This window comes from Lucilia cuprina, chromosome 4 (assembly GCF_022045245.1).
Source record: "Lucilia cuprina isolate Lc7/37 chromosome 4, ASM2204524v1, whole genome shotgun sequence".
NCBI lineage: Eukaryota > Metazoa > Arthropoda > Insecta > Diptera > Calliphoridae > Lucilia > Lucilia cuprina.
The window spans coordinates 71,824,001-71,846,025 of record NC_060952.1 but is presented as its reverse complement, the minus strand read 5'-3'; the positions used below and the strand labels follow the sequence as shown (position 1 = coordinate 71,846,025).

At 25.9% G+C, this 22,025-nt stretch overlaps 1 protein-coding gene across 12 annotated transcripts in view; it reads right to left on the bottom strand.

Moving 5' to 3' along the window:
• LOC111690812 (maternal protein pumilio) overlaps positions 1-22,025 on the bottom strand; it is a 352,313-nt gene that overhangs the window by 33,314 nt on the left and 296,974 nt on the right. For 8 of the 12 annotated variants that reach the window (XM_046950482.1, XM_046950480.1, XM_046950483.1 and 5 more), the window contains one exon: positions 16,397-16,438. The exons of the other annotated variants lie outside the window; for them this stretch is intronic. In XM_046950482.1, the coding sequence (XP_046806438.1) occupies positions 16,397-16,438 (42 nt within the window). The remainder of the gene's footprint in view (positions 1-16,396; positions 16,439-22,025) is intronic. 12 annotated transcript variants of the gene reach the window in all.

Sequence of the window (22,025 nt, the reverse complement as noted above, 5' to 3'; positions counted from 1 at the left end):
AACAGAATTAAAATGTATAAGCCATAAAGCAGGCAATACATTTAGGAAATTTAATACAGGAAAATGTACAAAATATAAGCATACTTTTAGTACTCAATTGGTTTTTAATAGATAACAAAAAATACTTGGACTGAAAAATTTATATAAAAATAGTTTAGTTGTTTTTTTAATTGCACAAAATATTTTAATAGCCGTTATTAGTATATAAAATTTTTTGATATTTTACTTAAATGTTCCTAAAAGTATACTTTGAGTTGTACATACATAATTACATTTTTTGCATAAACTTTTATTTCTTTCATTTTTTAACAACAAATAAAACAATTTTTTAAAGAATTTTACAATTTACTTATAACATACTTTTTGGGATAACTTTTTCGTTGCATACAATTTCGGGAGTTTGTTTCATTTTGATATTACATTTTTTTGATGCTTAAGTATAAAACACTCATTCTGTTACTTGTGAACTTGTAAAACAGAAGGCTACTGCCATCACTACAGTCAGGACAACTATCAAGTGGAACCTAACACAACAAGTACTTTTTATGACTTTCTAAACCATTACAATTACAAAAAAAAAGAAATGTTGAAAGCAAATTACAACAAGCAAAAAAATACTAACAAAAATTTTGTAAACTATAACCATGGTAAAGTTTTTTTAAGTTAGTTTTTAACAAAAAAAAAAAAAAAAAAAAAAAAATACAACACGATGACTTTGTTGAAGTGCATACTTTTAGGATGGTATTTCTTGTAGTGCTCTCTTAAAAGTAACAAAAAAAATGTTTATAAGAAAAAACTTTTCAATATGTATAAGTTTCAATGGTATTTTCTCACTTTATCTCTTCAGCAAAAGCGAGAAACACAATTAGGTTATGTTTACGCCGCCACTCTCTTTCAGATAAAAGAAAAAAAATTAAAATAAATTTCCATTAGTGACGGGGTAATAGAGTTTAATAAAGGACACAAGGTAAACTGACATTCAATTGATGAAATTGCATATTATAAAAAAGTTGACACTTTTTTCACTTTTCTATTTTTATCATTAAGTGTAAAACTTACAATAGAGCATTATATTTAATTATGAAAAAAGTTATAAAAGTTTAGACAAAGTGATAAAAAGAAAAAAGTGACTGATTATTTTTTGTGTGTGAGTAAAAAACTGTTACTAGAGTGCTATTCAATAAAATATGCAAATATAACGGCAAAACTCAGTACTTATAAGAGTACTTCGAAATATTTCCTTCGAACTTTTGTTTTTAGCCTTGAAAAGTATCTACTATCAAATGTTTGGAACACAATGCCTTTTTCTGTATATTTTGTTTTTCTCTTTTAATAATTGGACACACCTTGTAAGGATCTCTTAACAAAAAGGAAAAGAAGACACACACACCTACAAAGATATTTCGACATAGGAAGCTTGCCTATATACATTTGTATATATAAAAACATGGAAACATATTCTAGGCAAATATAATTAACAACAAAGAGTACTTCAACTATAACAAAAAAAAAACCTACTCGTGCCATAAAAAAGAAGTCCTTTGTCACTATGTGTACGAAAAGATAAAAAAGTTTTTATTTTTTTTTTTTTTATTTTGCACAAGCAAAGGAAAAAATCGATTACATTTTTAGAAAAGTTTTACATATTTGTTCTATTCTATTGGTCTATGTGACTGATTTACACACTGACTGACTAACGGTAGTTTGGCTTGGATGACTGATTGTTTTATTCTATTTTACTTTTAGTATAAACTACTTATTTGTACAATATTGTAGTTTGAAATGTAATTTACTAGATGTTTTCCTTTTTTTGCTATATACTATCTTGTTTTTAAATTTTTGGTCTGACAACTTATTAAGTGCATGCAAAATTAGATTTTCATATGTGTGTATACGTATATGAGTTTATGTACACATGTGAATAGAAAACTAGGTGTATGTTTTTGTTTTTGGTTACAAAGACGATAGGCGATGATAGACGATCATAAAAGCTGAGCAGATCATTCACATGTTGCCAGATGTATTGGAAAAAGATCAGAGCAATATTTGGTATAAATTAGTTAATATATTTAGTAATAATTTAATATACAGTCGGGCAATCCTTTAATGCTAGCGTATTCTGTATTGACGTCATAATTTGATAGTTCTGAAAAGTTAATTCAATTCATCGATTTAAAATAAATAAAACATTTTTGGTAAATTAAAAATTTTTTGCTTATCTCAGCTACTTTGAAAACTCACATTATTTCATATAACACACTCAACTATTTTTCTGTCCACATCTGTAGATACATATATACAAATGTAAGCAATGCATTAAAAGGACACTTTTTTCTTCCTACACCCACCACTCTTACATATTGGCAACATTTTAATATTGTTGTAAAGCGTGTTTCTGTGTAATTTTTTTTTTCTATCGAAACTGTGGCTAGTATTCAGCTGAGGGTCATCTGAGAAGTTGAAATATTTATGATTTAGCTATAAATATAACATTGAAAAATTTCCTAAAAGTCTTTTAAATAAGATTTTAGGTTCATTTAGCTTTAAAATTGCTATCAAAATTCTTACATTTCCCAGTATCTACCAGACTTGTCGTTTGTAAAACTCCTCGTTTTAATACATATATGTGAGATTTTTTTGTATGAATTCTTCTTAAAAATCTCTGTCTATTTTACTATCATTCTATATAGTTTTACTTCTTCTTTTTGGTGAATAACTGCAGTACAGAAACTATACATGTGTATGTGTGTAAAGAGAGATAATTTTTTATGTAGGTATATATGCATATATATTTGTGTGTATTATTAAATGGTGTATTTGCTATTTGCTGTAAGCAGTAATTTAGTTAGAAAATGCATTAAGCCACGCAAACATGAAATCAAATTAAAAATGCTTTCAAACTAAATGCCACTATACACAAACGCACTCACTGCCTAATATAATCTTGTAACAATATTGTGTTATTTTATTTTACTTGCAACACACACATACAAATAGAAAAAAGTAAAAATCATCATCTGCTGTTTGTATGACAGTAAATGTAAAATATTCATGTCTATGCAACGAAGTGTATGAATGAAAATGGACATGAATACAGTACGCACTAAGATCCCAGCAGTTAAATGTGACAGTCCCGTAGTAATTATTTTTATTAAAGGCTGCAAATACAATCACCTTGAATTACAATTAGAAGTAATTGTAATTGTTTATTTGTCAGTTACACATTACAAGTAATTGCAATTTATTTTTCTACAATTACACATTAATTGTAAATGGTAAATGATAAAGCACAGTTACACATTTAAGTAATTAAAAATGTATATTGAAAAATTACACAATACAAATAATTTTTATTTTACTAGTTACTGCAATTGACCATGTAATAAATCACTTTATGTAATCAAAAGAATACTATGCTTCTTCTAAAACAACTGGAATGTATGTGAACAGGTCCACTAACGTACTATGGACAATTGCCGAATAGCTCATGACATGTAGTGGTTAATTTTAATTTAATACTAACAAAAAACAACAGAGTAAAAATTGTAAATTAACACATTAAACTAAACTTTTCAATTATCATCTTATATAAAAAACAACAACAATTTAAATAACATTAATTAATCACTAACTAAAAAAATATTTATTTAATCAATTATTTACCTTTACTTAAATACATTTACTAAATATACCTACTAATATGTACATTAATTACTGTCAAACGTTAAATGTAAACATTTATTAAAAATAATGCATACTTTTAGTATGAATTTAAATTTCAAAAAAATATATAACAAATTATTAAAATAAAGAAACAAATGTCAAGGTCTATATTCATTAACAAGCATGTACTACATACATATATGTTTGTAAATAAAAAAAAACATTTCAAATAACCTGCAAAGAAAAATCTAAAGCCTACTTTTAGGAACCCTATGGAAAATACAAAAATAATCTATTAAATACTTTATTTTCATAAAGCTTTGATAAGAAAAACCTTCATAGAAAATTAAATTAATAGTTAAAGGCAGCGTTTCAATTTGATTGAGGTTGATTTAAAGTTTTTTTTTTTTTTAATATGAAAAGTGCTTTTAGGTTCACAAAGATTAAACAAAATAAATATAAATATTTGTTTAGAAAATCCAACTTTTTTCCTATATAAGCTAATACCTTAAGCTTGTCAATAATTGATAAAAAACAAGCATACCCTTAGGTGCTTTCCGTAACAAATAATAACTAAACAAGGTCAGTTTTGTTAGCAAACAATTGCTTTTAGATTTTATAAACTATAAAATAAAACTATTTTAATAAATAATGAAACATGTTTGTAAATAATATATGTTTATGTATAGAAAGGCATATTGTTCAAAATATATGCTACATATTTTTAGTTAAAAGTTAGTATTGCCTAGTTTTAGGCAAGAAAATATAAATAATTAAAAACATTGCTAATTGGTTAGTATAAATTATATATAAACAAATTTAGGAGTATATTATAAAACCATTTAAATAAATAATAGTTTGTTTAAAATTAATGTTTACTTTAATTGCAAAGCCAAACTATTTTTTATTTTTTTCGAAATCAAAATATTCTACAATATTTGTTTTTAACTTTAAAGGAACACAATGTTAACCTTTTCAATCAATAAATACTTTAAAAAACAATTTAAATAATATATTTATTTTTTAACTTAATACATACACCTTGATACAGCTATAACTCTAATAAAACATATCTGGTGACATCAAGTCGCCAAAAGCTTGAAATAAAATACTACAAAACGAAAATAACCTTAGCAGTATTTTTCACTTTATTTAGGTGTAACAAACAGTATATTTTCAACACTTAAATATACAAAAAAAAATGAACAACATATACAAACATAATAAAATAACAAACAAAAAAAAGAAAAAAACTTGGCTAAGATGTTTAAGGTAAAAAACACGCAAATCTTTTTTAACTGTTAAGGTGGTAGAGCAAAGCTTTCAACGTAAAACCCTTGAAGAACCACAACAAAAAACTTACATTACAAAATTTTGCTTGTAATATAGCTCTCCTCTACCTATTCTTTTTACAATTTCCCCGAAAAAATAATAATAAAAAATAAAACTCTGTGCAGAAAGAAAACGTAATTTAAATAAATGACAACGTCACATATTTTATATACCACAAATTTATATGTACTTTTCCACAGAAAAATAAAAACAAAATGTTGAGAAATACCCCACTCTTTAGCAAAATTAAGCCCTAAAAGTATGCAAAATAAAAATAACAAAATGTACAATTGTTGCCACCGCCAACACCGCAAATAGCTTACAATGTGTATGTGCATGAATGTCTGTGAGAAAGTGTTTCTGTTTTTTTCTTGTAAAAATTACGTGATTTCTTTAACAAATGTACTTTTAACAAAATACTAATGCCAACGGATTCTTTAGCTATTTTCCCTTTTTTATTTCAACTTTGCACGCACCTTAAATGCTTAAAAGCAGGGTAAAAATACTTTCAAGCAGAGCAGTAGCAGCAGCATTGAGTCGTTTACAATTTAAGTGTAAATTGTAAACGACTCAGGAAAATAAACATGAATTTTAATATTTTTTTCTGCAACTAAATACTGTTGCTTTAAAACACAACAATGAGAAAATGAATACAATCTTAATTACTATACTTAAACTAACAGTAAGCAAAAAAGGCCTACTAGGTAAGTATTTAATTACAAGTTCAAATTGAAAAAGCGGTGGCCATTAAAGAGTAAGAGAGGGAGAGAGTGGTGTTACAAGATTTTAATGTTAAAATAGAAACGAAACAATTCAAAATAATTATGACCTAAACAATGTGCTGTGAATAATAGAGGCAACAGTACAGCAACTAAAAGTATGCTATAGTTTTTTCCCATTTTTTTAATGAAAAGAAATTGTTAAAAAATGAAAATTTATTTTTAATTTTAACACTTTCTTGGCAGTTAAGGTCACTGGAAATTTCACAATTGTTAAAAGAAATAACACATTATGATTTTGAGTTTTGTTGTTATTTATTTTTGGGTTTAATGTTGCTATAATTAAAATGGTTCAAGTTTTATGCTTAAAAGAAAATTTTGAAATTTTTAATATAATATGACAAATAATTCTTAAAGTAGGTTTTAATTTACAAACGCCTTAAAAGGATGCATTAAGCAATTTTTAGTAAAAACACAATAATATAACATTTAACTGAACATTATGTTTATATGTTTAAAAAAAGTATTATCATCTGAGACAAAAGTTTTGATTTTGAAAACTTTTGTGCTGTATGTAGGTTTAGGATTTTTAACACTTGAGAAAACTGTTGTTATCAATGTATGGACAAAAAGTACTCAAAGAATTAGTTTCCAAGACGGATCCTGGTATCTCTTAATCTAATAATAAAATCAGTCTGACACAATTAAACAAAATAAAATACTGATGGTTAGGTTGGTGGTAAGATGTATACTACATCAAATCCGAAGAAATGTACCTAGGCCGTTATCGGTCCTGATGGACGCTCCTTATAGGGAAAAAATTCTGCTTAATATATGTAATTTTGGACAACAACAACAACAAACACAAAAATTAAGAGAACTAAATTTTAGCTCCTTAATTGATGATAAATAGTTAAATAGTTCGTTTTAATAATATTTTTTTTCTACTGAGAAAATTGCTGAATATTAAAATAATTTCAACAATAATTATTGCCTACCTTAAGATGGCAATACTTAAGTGATTTTTTAGTTTCCTTTTCAATCAACTTAAAAACAAGCAAGTGGTTTCCTTTTATCAATGAACACACACATACATACAACAACTTAACAACAACATATTTCCTTTTACTGAGCTTGAGGGCACAATACAAAAAAACATTTTTATTGTTATTGAAGCATACTTACAGGGGCCTACAGTGTTTCCTTTTCAAGAGAGAGAGAGTGAAAAAAAAAACAAAACCAAGAGCAGTAATCGTAACAGCACCCACATATTTAAAGCAACGTTTATAGTAGTCAATAACCTTGAATTAGAGAACAACAACACGCTTACAGTTTACTAGACCTAAAACAACAAAAAATGAGCCATTTGTGGTGACATGAAAAAAATATGCGTCACGCAGTAAGGTAACAAGAACCAAAAACGTATAAAGGACCCTACAATACAAATGCTATTAAATTTAAGAATTTAGTAGGTTTCACTGTGTTGGGTGAAGGTCAATAGCAAATGACAACGAAAAAGAAAGAGGGAAAAAAAATAAATTGTTTGTTTTTGATCCACTTATTGTATATTTTGTTTTGGAGTAAAAGTACTTCAATACAATGTCTATCTAAATGGCTACTTTTGTAATAGTAGTAGAGCAAGAAATTTATACATTTATACAAAAGTACCTTACAAGTACTTGGAAATTTATTTAAACAAATTCTAGTATTTATTTTATGCTCTATTTTTTCTCTCTTAACATTTTTGTTAAGTGGATTTTCTGTATTTTTTTTGATATTATTTTCATTTTATAACAAGATTTATATAAATTTAAAGCATACTTTGGGGGATTATAATAAATTGCCATACTTATGAAATAAATTAAGCAGAAATATATGCATGTAAGTGAAATATAAAGTCAACATTTAGGATACTGCATTAAAAACATTTACATGTTGAAAACAAATAAAATAATAATAAAGATAAACACTGCATATATGTATATTTAAAGCATGCTTATAGGATTTTAATAAAAAATTATAAAAAACATTAAAAAAACTTTAAAAAGATTTTAATAATAAAAATTATTAAAATTAAAATTTTGTTAAATGTGTTATTTTTAAACTTAAATTCATTCCGTCTTACACAAAAATTATTATTAATATAAAAATGGTTATTAAAACCTGTTTTTATCAGGAAAAAATGTGTAGTTAAACATTTTTGACTTTAATAACCGTTTTTGAAAAAGGCTTAATTGTTGCAATGATGAACATAATTTTCCATTATCTATAATCTTGAAAATCTATGATACTTTAACACCATTAATAAATTTAAAAGCCATATATTAAAGCCTAAATTAGGCGCTTTATTTTTATTTTATTTTTTCAGTTTTGTTGAATTGTTTTCAAATAGCAGCATTTTATATAAAATTTATTACATGTCATAAATTTTAATGCATTTGCATTATTTACACACTATTATTTACAAATTATGACTATTTCCCATAATTAGTATTGTCATATTGTTGTAAATTACAACAAAAATATTTTCTACAATTATTCATAATTGTTTGTGTGTGAGTGTTGATTTAAATCATAATTTATAATATTTATTTTATGCAAAAAATACCAAATTGTAAGTCAAAAGTTCAAAAATTTAGACAATTGTTTATAGAAATGCGACAATGGAGAAAATAAATCATATTGAAAATAGTACACATTTTGATATTTTATAACAATTAGAGATAAAGTCGTTTTCATATCAACAAACATAGTACAAATTAATTTTTTTTCCTGAGATGATTGTACAAATTATTAGACTATCAAACAATTCTCTATTTCTCTATAAATACATTTTCCTAAGTCCTAGAGTCTTACATCATACTACAATGCCAAAAAAAAATATAGTTTTTTTTATATAAAAAAATTTAATTTCATTATAATTCTTCTCTTTTTTACATTCTCTTTCATCAAAATAATTAAATTTTTTTTAAATAATACCCCAAAATTAGACAACACTCTTATCTAAACTGAAAATTACATGCACTTTTAATTACAAATTTCACATTAAAATAAAAACAAATCATTAAAACAAAACCTGGCCCTTTGGCATCAATACGATTACACACTCTACGATAATAATTACACAAAAACATTACTAATATTAGTATAACATCATTTAACCTCGACCCCTAATTGTATGCTATGCATATGTACAAACATATAATAATTTCTACTCTAACTCTTTCGCCACTTTACATTTAGTTCAATTCATCTGCTAATGACACATATCATTGCATATCAATACTTAATTAAGCATTTTAAGTATACAACAACATTGAATTATCAGTGAGTGAGTTGTTTTCTTTTTTTTTTTTGGTATGAAAATAAAATTTTCATCATCATCATCATTTACAACAATAATTATTTTAAGGGAAATAATAATGATGATGTTGCTGATGACAACGATGATGCTGTAATAGTAGTCATCATTTACATATGACTGAGTTTTGTATGATCTAATATGGAGTTTTTATGAGAATATTTGTATGTATATGTTAAAGCCAAAAGTATAAAAACTAAAAACCGAACACCATTATTTTAACTTAATTTTGACTGCATTGTATATATACATATTGCTAACTTTAGCATACATTGTTTTTTTTACACACATACATATGTATGAAAATATATAGTATATATTTGGATATAACAAAATTTACTTGCATACATGATAATGTAAATATGTGAGCAATTTCCAATTCATATGTAAATTTTTTTCTCACAATAAAAATTAAAAACCATTGGAGAATTTTCCGAATCCAGCTTTAAACAATAACTATATCTGATATCCATTATTTAAGATACACATATGCACATACCTACATATACACATCTATGTGTATGCATAGATGTTTGATGGTATAAATAAGGATTTTTCTCTTATACATTCTCTGCATGCCAGCTTATTGGTACATTCACATTTACACAAATAAACATACATACAAATATGAACTCTACACATATCCATACATGCAACATGCTGATAATCCTTTCGGCTTTTGTTGTTAATTTTGTTATTATTGTAGTCGTTGTTGTTTTTGAAATTTGAACTCATTTTGTAGTATTATCACATCTAATCATAGAGCCATAAACAAACAATATCCTTCATTAGTTTTAACTTTGTTATAAACCCGCTTTCACTCTCTCACACTCCTAATTTTATGCTTGCTTTATAATAAAATAACTCAGCATATGTATGGGATAGTCTGAGTGTATGGAGTGTGTGTGTGTGTTTGTTATTTAGCATAAATTATTTATACGTATAAAATAATTTTATATCTATGCTGGACAAATTTTTAATAACATTATTTATATTTGTTACAAATAACAACGAGACTAAACGTGATTTGTAAAACATTAAAAGGATTTGTTGGTTATTAGTTTTGTTCAATGTGTTTGTTGTTGTAGTTGGTATTATCGAATGTTAGGCAACTTTTAATTTATTTGTTTAATATCAGAGTTTTTGTTCAGTTTTAAAATGTTGTTTTTAAATAAGGTTTATAACCTCGGGAATTAAGGAAAATATTTAAAAATTATTTTATAAATAGAGGTTTCAAAACAAGTATAGTGTATCGTATGTTCAATTGCCAAAGGCCCACTGTGACACCCAAAAATGCATATCCTGTTTAGAACCACTAACTGGAGATATACATGCTCATGCTTCGATCTACACAAATGAAAGATACGAGCGGTTCTTAACCTTATGTTAATTGATCAAAGTCAATGTATAATGAATGGACTTATTTAACGGTTATACTAAAGCACCAGAGATGTGCGAACGTATACGGGAAACAGAATGGTCCCAAATAGTAGATGGTGGTCAAGAGCAATATTAGAACAAAAGCCCTGCGGGAATATGTTGTTCCATTGATGATGAATTGTATTAATATAGTACCAAAAGGAGCTTATATAATTTCTAGAATGCAAATTGGGTGATATCATCCGTAGAACACAAATTATACGTATAATTTGTGCAAGCGCAGGTTTGTGACTGGGTAGGGCACAGTACAACTTTCTTATTAAGAATTTCTGTTCGATTTTAAAAATTTTCCATATCATGGTAATACATACAAAAGATAAAATCATGGAAAGTCAGTTAACAAAACTGTCAATATGTTGAGTATGTTCAGTGGACTTCTAACAGTAGGAGCGACAATACAGACATACATATTAACATCATTAACACATTTTCCAATTGGATTATTAGAAAAGAAAATATAAAACTTTCTCTTTTTCTTTGTCTCAAACAATTTTTGATCTTAAAATTAAATTTAAGGAAAACTATTGCTTCAACTAAATGTGAATGTCAACAAAAACTCGATTTCTCTTTTGATTTCCTTTTAAAGGCAGTAGCAACAACAACAATAAAAATTAAATAAAAGAAGACTTACATTGTTGGAATTAAAAAAAGTAGGATAACAAACCAAGTACTACTAGTATATTAATAAAAATACACAAACTACAAAATAATAAACACATACAGAAGGAGAGGCACACACAAACACACACACAAATGTGTGTATTGAAATGGAAACTATGGTTCATAGTAGTCGTCGCATATAGTTGAGATGTGGGTTGATAAATACCTTGTTGACCCAGTTTTTACCAGTCATACTCGTATAATTTTCCGTATATTTTTTTGTTGTTTTCAAATGTGTATTTTTTTTTATTTGTTGGTTTGAAATCCTATAAGGAGTGGAACATACCAATACAAATATAAATGTTATACATATGTTGGTATGTAAATGTTTATGTATTAGGAAATGTTAAGAGTTTGTTTGTATGTCTGTACAAGCTATTGGTGTTGTTCTTATAGTCTTTTTCTCTACTTTGTTTTTATTGTAGTGTTGTTGTTGCTGTAGCTTTTGCCTGTTAACATTTCACAACTACACCATAGAGGATATTGTACTCATAGTATTTCCAATGACGTCGTATTTTTGTTCTGTTTTTGTTGATGTCGTTGCTGCTGTGTTATATTCTTTGTCATCAGAGCATATGTTTTTGCAGTTTTATATAAAAGTAGAACATTCCTCATATTGCATGTTGTTCTTATATGATGGAATGGAAAATATATAAACAAATATATATACAGATATGTTCATATCGTCACCTGAAACGCAAACGGCTCTATTTAACATTTTTAAAATTTTACTATTTAAATTTAAAAGTTTGTTTCTACCAATGCAATTTATTTCTATAAGTTGTTTTGATAATTGACAATGTCGTATATACAGATGGATAAATTGAACTTCTTACTTTTAATATTTAAATGTTCTTGTAGATAGTGCCTTTTGTCTTTGTTGCCAATAAAATCGCCGGAGGAGGAGTAGACATTTATTTTGATGCAATACATAAGAATCAACAATAAAATCGATTTTGAATTTTTGGTTAGTTGGGGCCGTTTAAGTTTTAGGTGACTATATATATGTATGTATGTATGTATGTGTGTAGGATATATGTAACTATGTGAGTTTTTGAACTCATAAGATAGAGAAAAATTTTACGCTAATTAAGTTAAATAATGATCTACACAATTTATTTTTTAATTATGCCAAATAAATTTATGAAATTAAATAAAAATCAAACTAACCAAGACTAAAAGTATGCAAGTATATTACCAAAAAACCAGACATTAGTTATATGTACTTGGAAAGAAATACATATATATTTTAATTTGTAGTCGTTTAGTAAAACTTAATTTTTACTTAGCATTAAATTAGTCAGCCCCAAAGTATGCAATACTTTTGGATTTTTGTTATTTATTGTTCTTATTTGTTTTTTTAACTTATTCGGTCATTAAAGTAATTTTAATTTAAAATTAACCATTTTTAAATTATTAGCGTAATATGTATTAACAATAGCTTAATAATTGCTTTAAGCTAATACATATTACTAATTTGTTGAGAAATTATTGTCAGTGTATTAATTAACATATTGTATGAAGCAAATACAATTGGTCCTTTATTACTGGCTCCATTATTTATGCAACCATAGAAAATAATGCTTAATTTTGTATTCAAGAAATTTGATAAGTATTTGACATAACGCTGAGTGCAAGTGTCAATTAAATTAGATTTATGTCAATTTTACTTATAACAACAGCTGAAAATGAACGGCAAACTCAAGTTATATTTCAAGACGTATTACAAGATTTGTTTGCAAAAAGAAAGGAAAGTTTAAAAAATATTACTTTTATTATAAAAACTTATTAAAAATATACCATACTCAATAAATATTTCTCACTTCGATCTGGGTGTGTGTGTGTTTGTGGTAGTCTGTAAAAATTTCATTACTTATCATGGTGTTAAATAAATTTTCATTAAAATTTGTTTTTCCTATTGATTATTTTGTTAGATAAATTATATTCAAATTCTATTATTTTGTTTTTTCTAAATAAATATATGTATGTGTGCATGTGTTAAAAATTGAATTATTTATTATATGTAAATTTTTACTCTAAAACTTTAATACCTACAAACAACATCCAAACCAAATCACTCACACTTGGGTGGTATTTACATACCAATACCAGTATTAATTTATATGTTTGAGTGTAAAGAGATTTGCAAGTATAAATAATAGAAAACATACTAACAACTGCCAGTAAAAAAAGTTGCATTCGTTTTAGATGTGTGAATAATCTAATAATTTTCAAATAGGATTTTGTTTAGGTAGTTGCAGTAATGACAGTTAGGATGTTATTTTAAATATATTATATCCAATAGTAAATTTGATCCTAGTTTAAATGGAGTATGTTTGTTACATCTGATCCGCAAAAAAATACATCTTGGCTACTTACCCGTTGGGTAATCACAAAAAAGGAGAATTACATTAGAGTTTTCTGTCGGTATAATTTCAGATTTAGGAATTGCAATACTGCAACATGCCGTCTGTATTCCAAGGTTTATTTCAGATTGAAAAAATTTGCTCATAAATTTATGAAATTTAATAACTTCTTGTCTTAACTGCACAATTTCCAATTGGGTTGGCAAAAATGTCTGTGTGTATATTACAAATATTTACATGTGTATTGTTTATAGTGTTATTGACATTTTAGTTACAATCCTATTTTCTTTTAACATATAGATTGTTGTACACATTTGTTATTCTCTCTATATATAAATATTTGTTCGTTGTACATATGAGGTTATATACAATCCTTACAACAACAAATCTATTTTATTATTATTATTTACCAATACATTTATCGCCTGGTTAACTCAAGTTTGCTGATTGTCATTTGTAGTGTGTAAATGTATTTGGTTATTTTACAAATTTGTTTTGATTTCTAAAACATCATTAAGGTGGTTTTACAATTAAAATGTGAAATTGATAAGACCTTTTTTAAACTACTTTAATGTTTTTAAACTTATTTCAATAGAAAACTGATCTTCATATTTTTAAAATTTTTGGTTTAAATGTAAATTTACCACCCTAATATTTTTAAGCTACAATCTTTATACATCTTTATGTATTTAAAACCATTATTATTACACCTTTCAATCTGTCAATAGCTGCAATTGTATTGGTTACGGAACATTTTGTATTTTGACATGATGACAAGGATGCCAAAATTAATAAACACTAAGACATTTATATTTATACCAAATATACATAATAAATTAAATATGTAAAAAAATATTTATGTTAAATTAATTTTAATAATAAATTAAATATTTAACAGCTAGACTACTACAAATACAATATAACTTAACCAAATATTTAGCATACTTTTAGGCCTAACAAGAAAATTAATATTTATAGTCTACATTTAGGGTTGGCTTTTTTTTAAATCCCTAAAGTGTTAAATCGTATACAAACTGCTTACTAGCTAATAAAACAAAGCGACAAAAACAAAGAAAGCATTTGTCAGCTAATTTTTAACGTATTTTAAGTAGGCTTAAGAGAAGTACATGAATTAAGGAATAAATAGGGTAAAAATAAAGCAAAAAATCTCAGACATACACTATATTGTTGTTTGTTTAATCAGTGTTAGTAATTTTTAGTTGCAGATACAGTATAATAACTATGCTAACATCATTCTTAAATCTGCAGAAAAAAAGAAATAAAAAAAACTCAAACAATATTTTCAAAAGTTTTTTTTTCAAACGCCATGTACGTACTACATAGTTCATATGCAAAAAGCATCCTTCACCTTTTGCCTTCATCTCTAGCATTACAAACAAGTTTGGATGCATGGTACTATCATTTCTAGACGATTGGTGACAAATGATAACTACACTCTGTTTATGTGAGAACATACTACATACTATGGTTGATGTTGTTGTTGATGATGATGATTATAATGGTGATTTATCAAACCAAATATGCAACCTATACACTACATACTTATTAAGGAATATGACATCCTTTGTATACCTTTTTCAACGAACATACATAGAATCTTGATAAGACATAAAATGTGCACACACACATACACATATTGTCTTGGTGTTCCATTTTAGTGCAGTAACATACACTAAATTTCGAAATAAAGTTGAAAGATGAAAAAAGGAAACAACATGTTTGTCATTACAATATTCTCTTTGGTCCTTTGGTTGCATTATTTCTTTTTTTTTTTTTTTTTGTTTTTTTGGTTGGCATGAGAAAACTGTTTACAAGGTAACAATTTTTCAAAACAGCTATGTAAACTACTGTATTGTAAGCAACTCTTGTTACATGAGCTTAGTTAAAATGTATACTACTGTCTGTTTTTGATTTTTCTTCTTATGCATCTTACCCAAAAGTCCTTTTTCCTGCCTTAAATTTACACAAAATTTTGTGCGTCAAAACAGCAATTGCAGTAGTATTAAGGCATACAAATGAGAAAGACGACATATACATTTAAAAAGCTTTAAAGAGCAACAACTACAATACTAGTAATACGTCTAGTATAAGGTACAACCACCAAATTGTTTGATATTGTAATGTTCCAGGCGTTCTTGTCGGTATTAGTTTCCAGACAATGTCTGTTGCTGGTTTTAACACAAGGTAAACACAAGGGAGTAAGTTATTCTCATACTAGTTTGTAAAGAAATATTAAAATGTAAATTGGCAACAATTTTACACAAAAGATTTTTTTCTATTTAGCTATAGTTCTTAAAAGAAATTGGTGACAATTTTGGATAAAACTGAATTTCTTTTGATAGTTTTATTATGTTATTATTAGGAAAAATACTATTAAAAATATTGTGGTTAAATTGAAACTGTTTAACTTATAAAGAGTACAAAATTATAATAATAATGTAATAGAAGAAATGCTATTGATTGAAAAGATTTTTTGGAATTCTCATTTAGTTAAAATCATTTTACTAATAAGTGAGGTCACTGTTTCGAAATATTTAATGATTGTAAGCGAGTGTGATAAGATCTCTATGAAATAATGGACCAATTTCAATAATTTCCAATAGCGTTTTTTGGGCCAAAAGAAGAGTATGTGCCAAATTTCATCTAATTATTTTGAAAATTGCAACCTGTAGCGTGCGCAATATATTTACATGGACACATAGACAGACGGAATAGAAACAATATTTTTGGATGTTACACTATAGTGGTGTAGGGTATAAAAACAAGTATTGAAAACTAATTATAAATAAAATATTAAAAATTAAAAATAAATGAAAAAATAAAAAAATCCTTACTTGATTCTGATTTAAGGCATTTGCAAGCAGATCATCACTTACCTAGAAGAAAAAAGATAAAGAACATTAATTATTATATAAATTTCAAAAAAAAAAAACAATCATTAAAAGTAACTTAATACACTTAAATTTATTCTCTATATTATAGAGTTAAAACTAACAATTAATATCATTTTAACACAACACACCCATTTTTACATGGAAAGAAGACGTAATCGACGAAAAAAACTTTTAGACAAAACAATAGAAAGATCTATTAAATAGAAAATATAAAAGAAAATTACTAACAAAACCTATTTAGTATTATGTATGTTTTTTATATTCTTTACGTTTTCACATTTCTCTTTCATTTTTTTTTTGCAATACAACCCCTAATTAAAAGAGCATCAATTACCTTGAAATGACTAAATGATAATTATGGTTTGTTTTTTAATGGATGCACACAGGCACATAAAAATTATACATACACACAATGAAATAGAGAGGGAGAGAAAGGGAAGGCTAAACATAGGAAATGAGACTATATAATTATGAGTCATTCTAATAACATTAGAATGAAAATGTAAATATGTAATTAGCTTAAATGTATATATATATATATATATATATATATATATAATATATAATATATAATTATATATATATATATATATATATAATATATATATATATATATATATATATATATATATATTATATATATATATATATATATATATATTATATATATATATATATATATATATATATATATATATATATATATATATATATATTATATATATATATATATATATATATGTGTGTGTATTTTAAGGAAATATGTACATATATAAATGTATTTACAGGTAAAAAAGGGTGTTCATGTCAAGGCGAAATTTGATTTCCAAAAAAAATTATCTAAATTTATAACATAATTGGAAAATAGCTTTCCAAAGCTTTTGGGCTAAATGTGAATAAAATGAATATCCTTAATATGTATGTACTTTATAAAATAGCTGTAAAAATTAAGAAAACCTATAAATGTCTAGGTTTTAAAAGAAATTTCTAATCCCTAATAACAGGCAACATAAAACAAATCGCTCAACAATAAAACGATATCACATAAATTAAGGTAAAAATGTATTAATAAAACTGACACGTGTCCATTAAATATTAATGTATAAGACATACAACAAGACAACAAATTGAACGAATACTTTTTATTAGACCCAATACAAATTAAGCCGCATGTAAACAAACTTTTCAACTTGGTTCTAGAAAAATGACATCAAGTCATCAAAATAAAATTTACATTTTTATAAACAAAACATACACATATAAAGAACATACATAAATAAAATGTATCTGCCAACTTTCTACTCTATCAAATATGGATTGCCATCAAAGTGACGTAAAAAAAGAAAATGATAAAGTAAATATATAAAGAACTAACTATAGTAAAATCGAAGAAAATAATATAAGGTCCCTTGACAATTATTTATTTTTTTTCTTTTCCCCCTTCTATACTACTTGGTTATTGTATATGTGTAGCAGAAGTTTGTTGCTTTTTAAGAAAATTGCTGGTTTTTAAATAAAAACAAACCAAGGAATGAAAAAAACTACACTTTATCTGTAAGAAAGTAAGAAGAAGTAAGTGTATATTTTAAGGCAAAACCAGTCAACCCCATCAACTAACTCTCTTTGCTCGTATTAAATAAAAAAGTCAGTATAACAGTTATAAACTTATTCATCCATTTATAAATAAATATTAACAAAGTGAGATGACAAAAAATAAAATATAGAAAAAAAGCCCTTTTTATTCTTTCTAACACTCTAAAATACAAACTGTATGCACTCAACTCAACTTAGCTCAGCTGAGCTCATATTTTATTAAGTTGTGTAGGGATTTGTTTTATCATTATGTCTTGTCCCACAATGTTTCTAGAAATAATAATAAAAATAAAAAATGCAAAAGTAAATATGGGTAATTTTTTATTATTGAACAAGGATTATCCTTTTTCACAAAAACACGCACACATCTACAACCTTTTGCTTAGCTTAAATATTATTTTGATTGGATAAAACCTAATACTATTACATACATTTAGGACGAAAATAGAAATCTTTAAATTGTTAACAAAAAAAGCAACAAATTATATGTAATGTATTTGTTTTTTTTTGTTTTTGAGAACAAGACAAATAATAACATTTGAAAAGGATAATAGATACGAAATAGAAAGGTTAAAAAGCAAGAATATGGTATATAATCTGGAAGAAAATAAACAATTTATTAAAAAGGTTTGTAAAAAAATATGCTACACTTTTGTTTGTTAATAAAAATAACATTAATTTAATCGAGTAGATTTATTTGCTGTAAGCAGTAGGATTTAGATTTTTTAATGCAAATAAGAAAAAAAAACGTTTATTATTAATTGACTAGAAACGTATAACAAAACCTTTTAGAATTTTCTGAATATTTTTGGATTATTGCTCGATATGTGTATATTTAAAAGTTTTATAGCTTGGTTACAAAAATCTTAAATATAAGAAACATGTTAAATGAAGAACAAAAAAGAAGAATGAAGTTGTCCCCTGAATAAGTGAATCCTAAGACAAAAAAACTGTACACATTAGCGTTATAAGTAGATATCGAAGGTTTCTACAATAATTTCTCATTAGCTATACTCTATGTACTAAAGATCTAATTTCATAGACGAGCTGTCTTCTCCATGTATAAACAGGTCTACCAATACGTATCTAGCCCATACAAGGTTTAACATGCCAAATGCTTGTTTTGCCATGTCTGGCCTTCCCTTTATATCCTGGGATGTATCACCGATTATCGTATTCATGCAACCTAGGTTACAACTTCTGTCGGTTGATGTTTAAGAAGAAAAGGTTCTGTCGTAGATTAACGTAGTTTTTGATGCGTTGATTCTAAGCCCCATTTTTAGGGACATTTCCTCGACTACTCTAATATTATTCTGCATGTCAAAGTGTCTGTACGCAAGGAGAGATATCGTCGAGGTATGTGTCATTCAGCATAATAGAGTAGAGAACAATGTTTAATAGGAGAGGCAAAAAGTGTAACACTACCCCATCACATGAACTGTACTTCCTGTGATGGGGAAGTGTATGACGAGGGGCTATAAATGGATCCAAGAAGAACATTTTATTTAATTGTTTTCTATTTATAATATCTAAAAAAACTTAATTACAACTTTTATAATATTTTCCGAATTGTGTTCATAACTCTGCGGAACTACATAAATTTAATACTAAATGACTTTCATCACTTGTTTAAGAAAATTAATTTTAATTTACATTTATTCACTTAAACAACCCTAGAAACGACAAACAAATATTCTACATATTCCCAAAAGCTAAAGAGAATATATTATAAGTAGAAATAAGAAAAAAAACAAACAGAAATGTTACTAGAAAAAGTCTTGTTGAAAACCGCCAAAACCACATTGCAAATTAGTTTATGTTCTCAACAGCAATATGAAACTCCTAGATGTATGCTACATTTAAACACACACAGACATGAAGTAACTAATACTTACACATATACATAAATGTTAAAGAGGAAAAACAACTAAGTAAAATATAAAGAAAATGTTTTATTTAAATAAAATTCAACAAAAATATTGCATACTTTAAGGCATTTTGATTGTAGTTCTACTACTACTACTACTACTAGTATCTTACTGCGTTTTATCTGTAGTAAATAAAACTTATGGACAAATATGTAAGTTAGAGCTGAAAATAATATAGAGTGCAATAAAATGAACAAAAAAAAAACAAGGTAAACAGAAAATGACACACCTATTTATGTTTTATTAATGTTATAAAAAAATTTGGGGAAAAAATTAACTTTTTTAAGAATTTTAGTTTTCTACATAAAAAAATATACAACCAACTAAATAAACTATGTTAAGAAGAACAACTTGATATATTCTTAATTTAGATTTTTTTCCAAGATGTTTAAAAACAATATTATTTTAAATTTAATAAAAAACAATCTGTTAAAAAATATTTGTACAGAAACTGCTTTAGACATTTTATGTCCTTTAAGTCATGAAACATAATTTTCTATGTTGGTTTTTCAGTTAAAGGAAAATGTCCTGTGGCTTTTAGTAATGGCTTTTATATGGTTTGTTTTGGTTTTTAAATATAATTTTCTATTCCGTTTTACTTTTTTGTTAAGTTTTGTTCTTATCTCCCCGACAACTAAATGGAAAATGACAAAAACACAAGGAATTGTGATTTCTTTTTTTATTGTTTTAGAAAAATGATGCACAAAAAACAGAAAAAAATAAATTAAACAATTAGGTTTTTAGTATCAAAAAGGAAATTGAGTAGTTTAAAATTTTTACACTTGAAATTTAAAGTAGGAAGTTAAAAATACTTTGTGTTTGGTAAAAAATAAAAATTATAAAGAATTTTGAATATTAAAGAACTATTGTTAAATTTAATATAAAGACTATTATCTTCAAAGCCTTAAAATATGCAATAGAACTAACAAGCCATAAGTGGTCGTCTATTAAGAGTGTTAGGCATGTGTATATTTTTTTAATAATATGAATTGATTTCGAAACACGTGCTCTACTTTTCTATACCTTACAGCAAAATATTGAATTTTTTGAAGGTATGTATGTTAAAAAAGAAAGCCTTACAAAACCTACTTTAGGTAAACTTTTGAAATTTCAACAACATCCCCATCTACAGTTCTAGGTTTATTATTAAAGATTTTGACAATTTATTACACAACAACAAAAGAAAATTGTTATCATTCACCACCACCCAATGCACTTATAATTCTAAAAGTAAAAAAAAAAGAAAAGAACACAAAAAATAATAAATCTATACAATACAACATGCTCATATTTCAAGACTTTATTAATTTTGTCATCTTTCATCATCATCACATGTCATACATCACAGGACAATAAAACAAATACATGAATGCATACATACACTTGTAAACTCACAACTAAATACACACATACATATGAACAAAACAATAGATAAAAAAAGACAGGACAACATATTATTATTATTAAAAAGACTAAGAGACATCAACAAAAATCTAAAATATTATGTCAAATAAAACCTTAATCACTACGACAACAACAATAATAAGAAGAATAAGAAAAAACAACAACAACAATAATAGCAATAATAAATACTTAGCAAATGACCTAAAAGCAATGGCAAATAGCAAAACAACAAATTAAACAATGTCAACCAAGCAACAACCTCCCCTTAAAATATACTATACATTTATACATATTTTTGTATTTCTTCTGTGTATACTGTGTTGATAAATATAAAATTCATAACTTGTTTAACTTAAACACTCCTGACCAGTCTAACGTAAAAATATATCTCCCCCAAATAGACAAATCAAATTGACATTAACCAACCACTGCATATGACCCAAAATATTTCCATTTAGTCTGCTCCTGCCTGCATACAATACCAAAGGAGATTTCTGGGAGATTTTTGTTTCATAAATTTGTTGTATTAGTTAAGGAGTAGCTTTAAGATTATGTTTTTCTTTTTCTATATTGAAAATCATTTGTCTTGTTGTTTTAGTAAATGGTTATAATATAATAGATTATTATGCATAATATTTATGTTT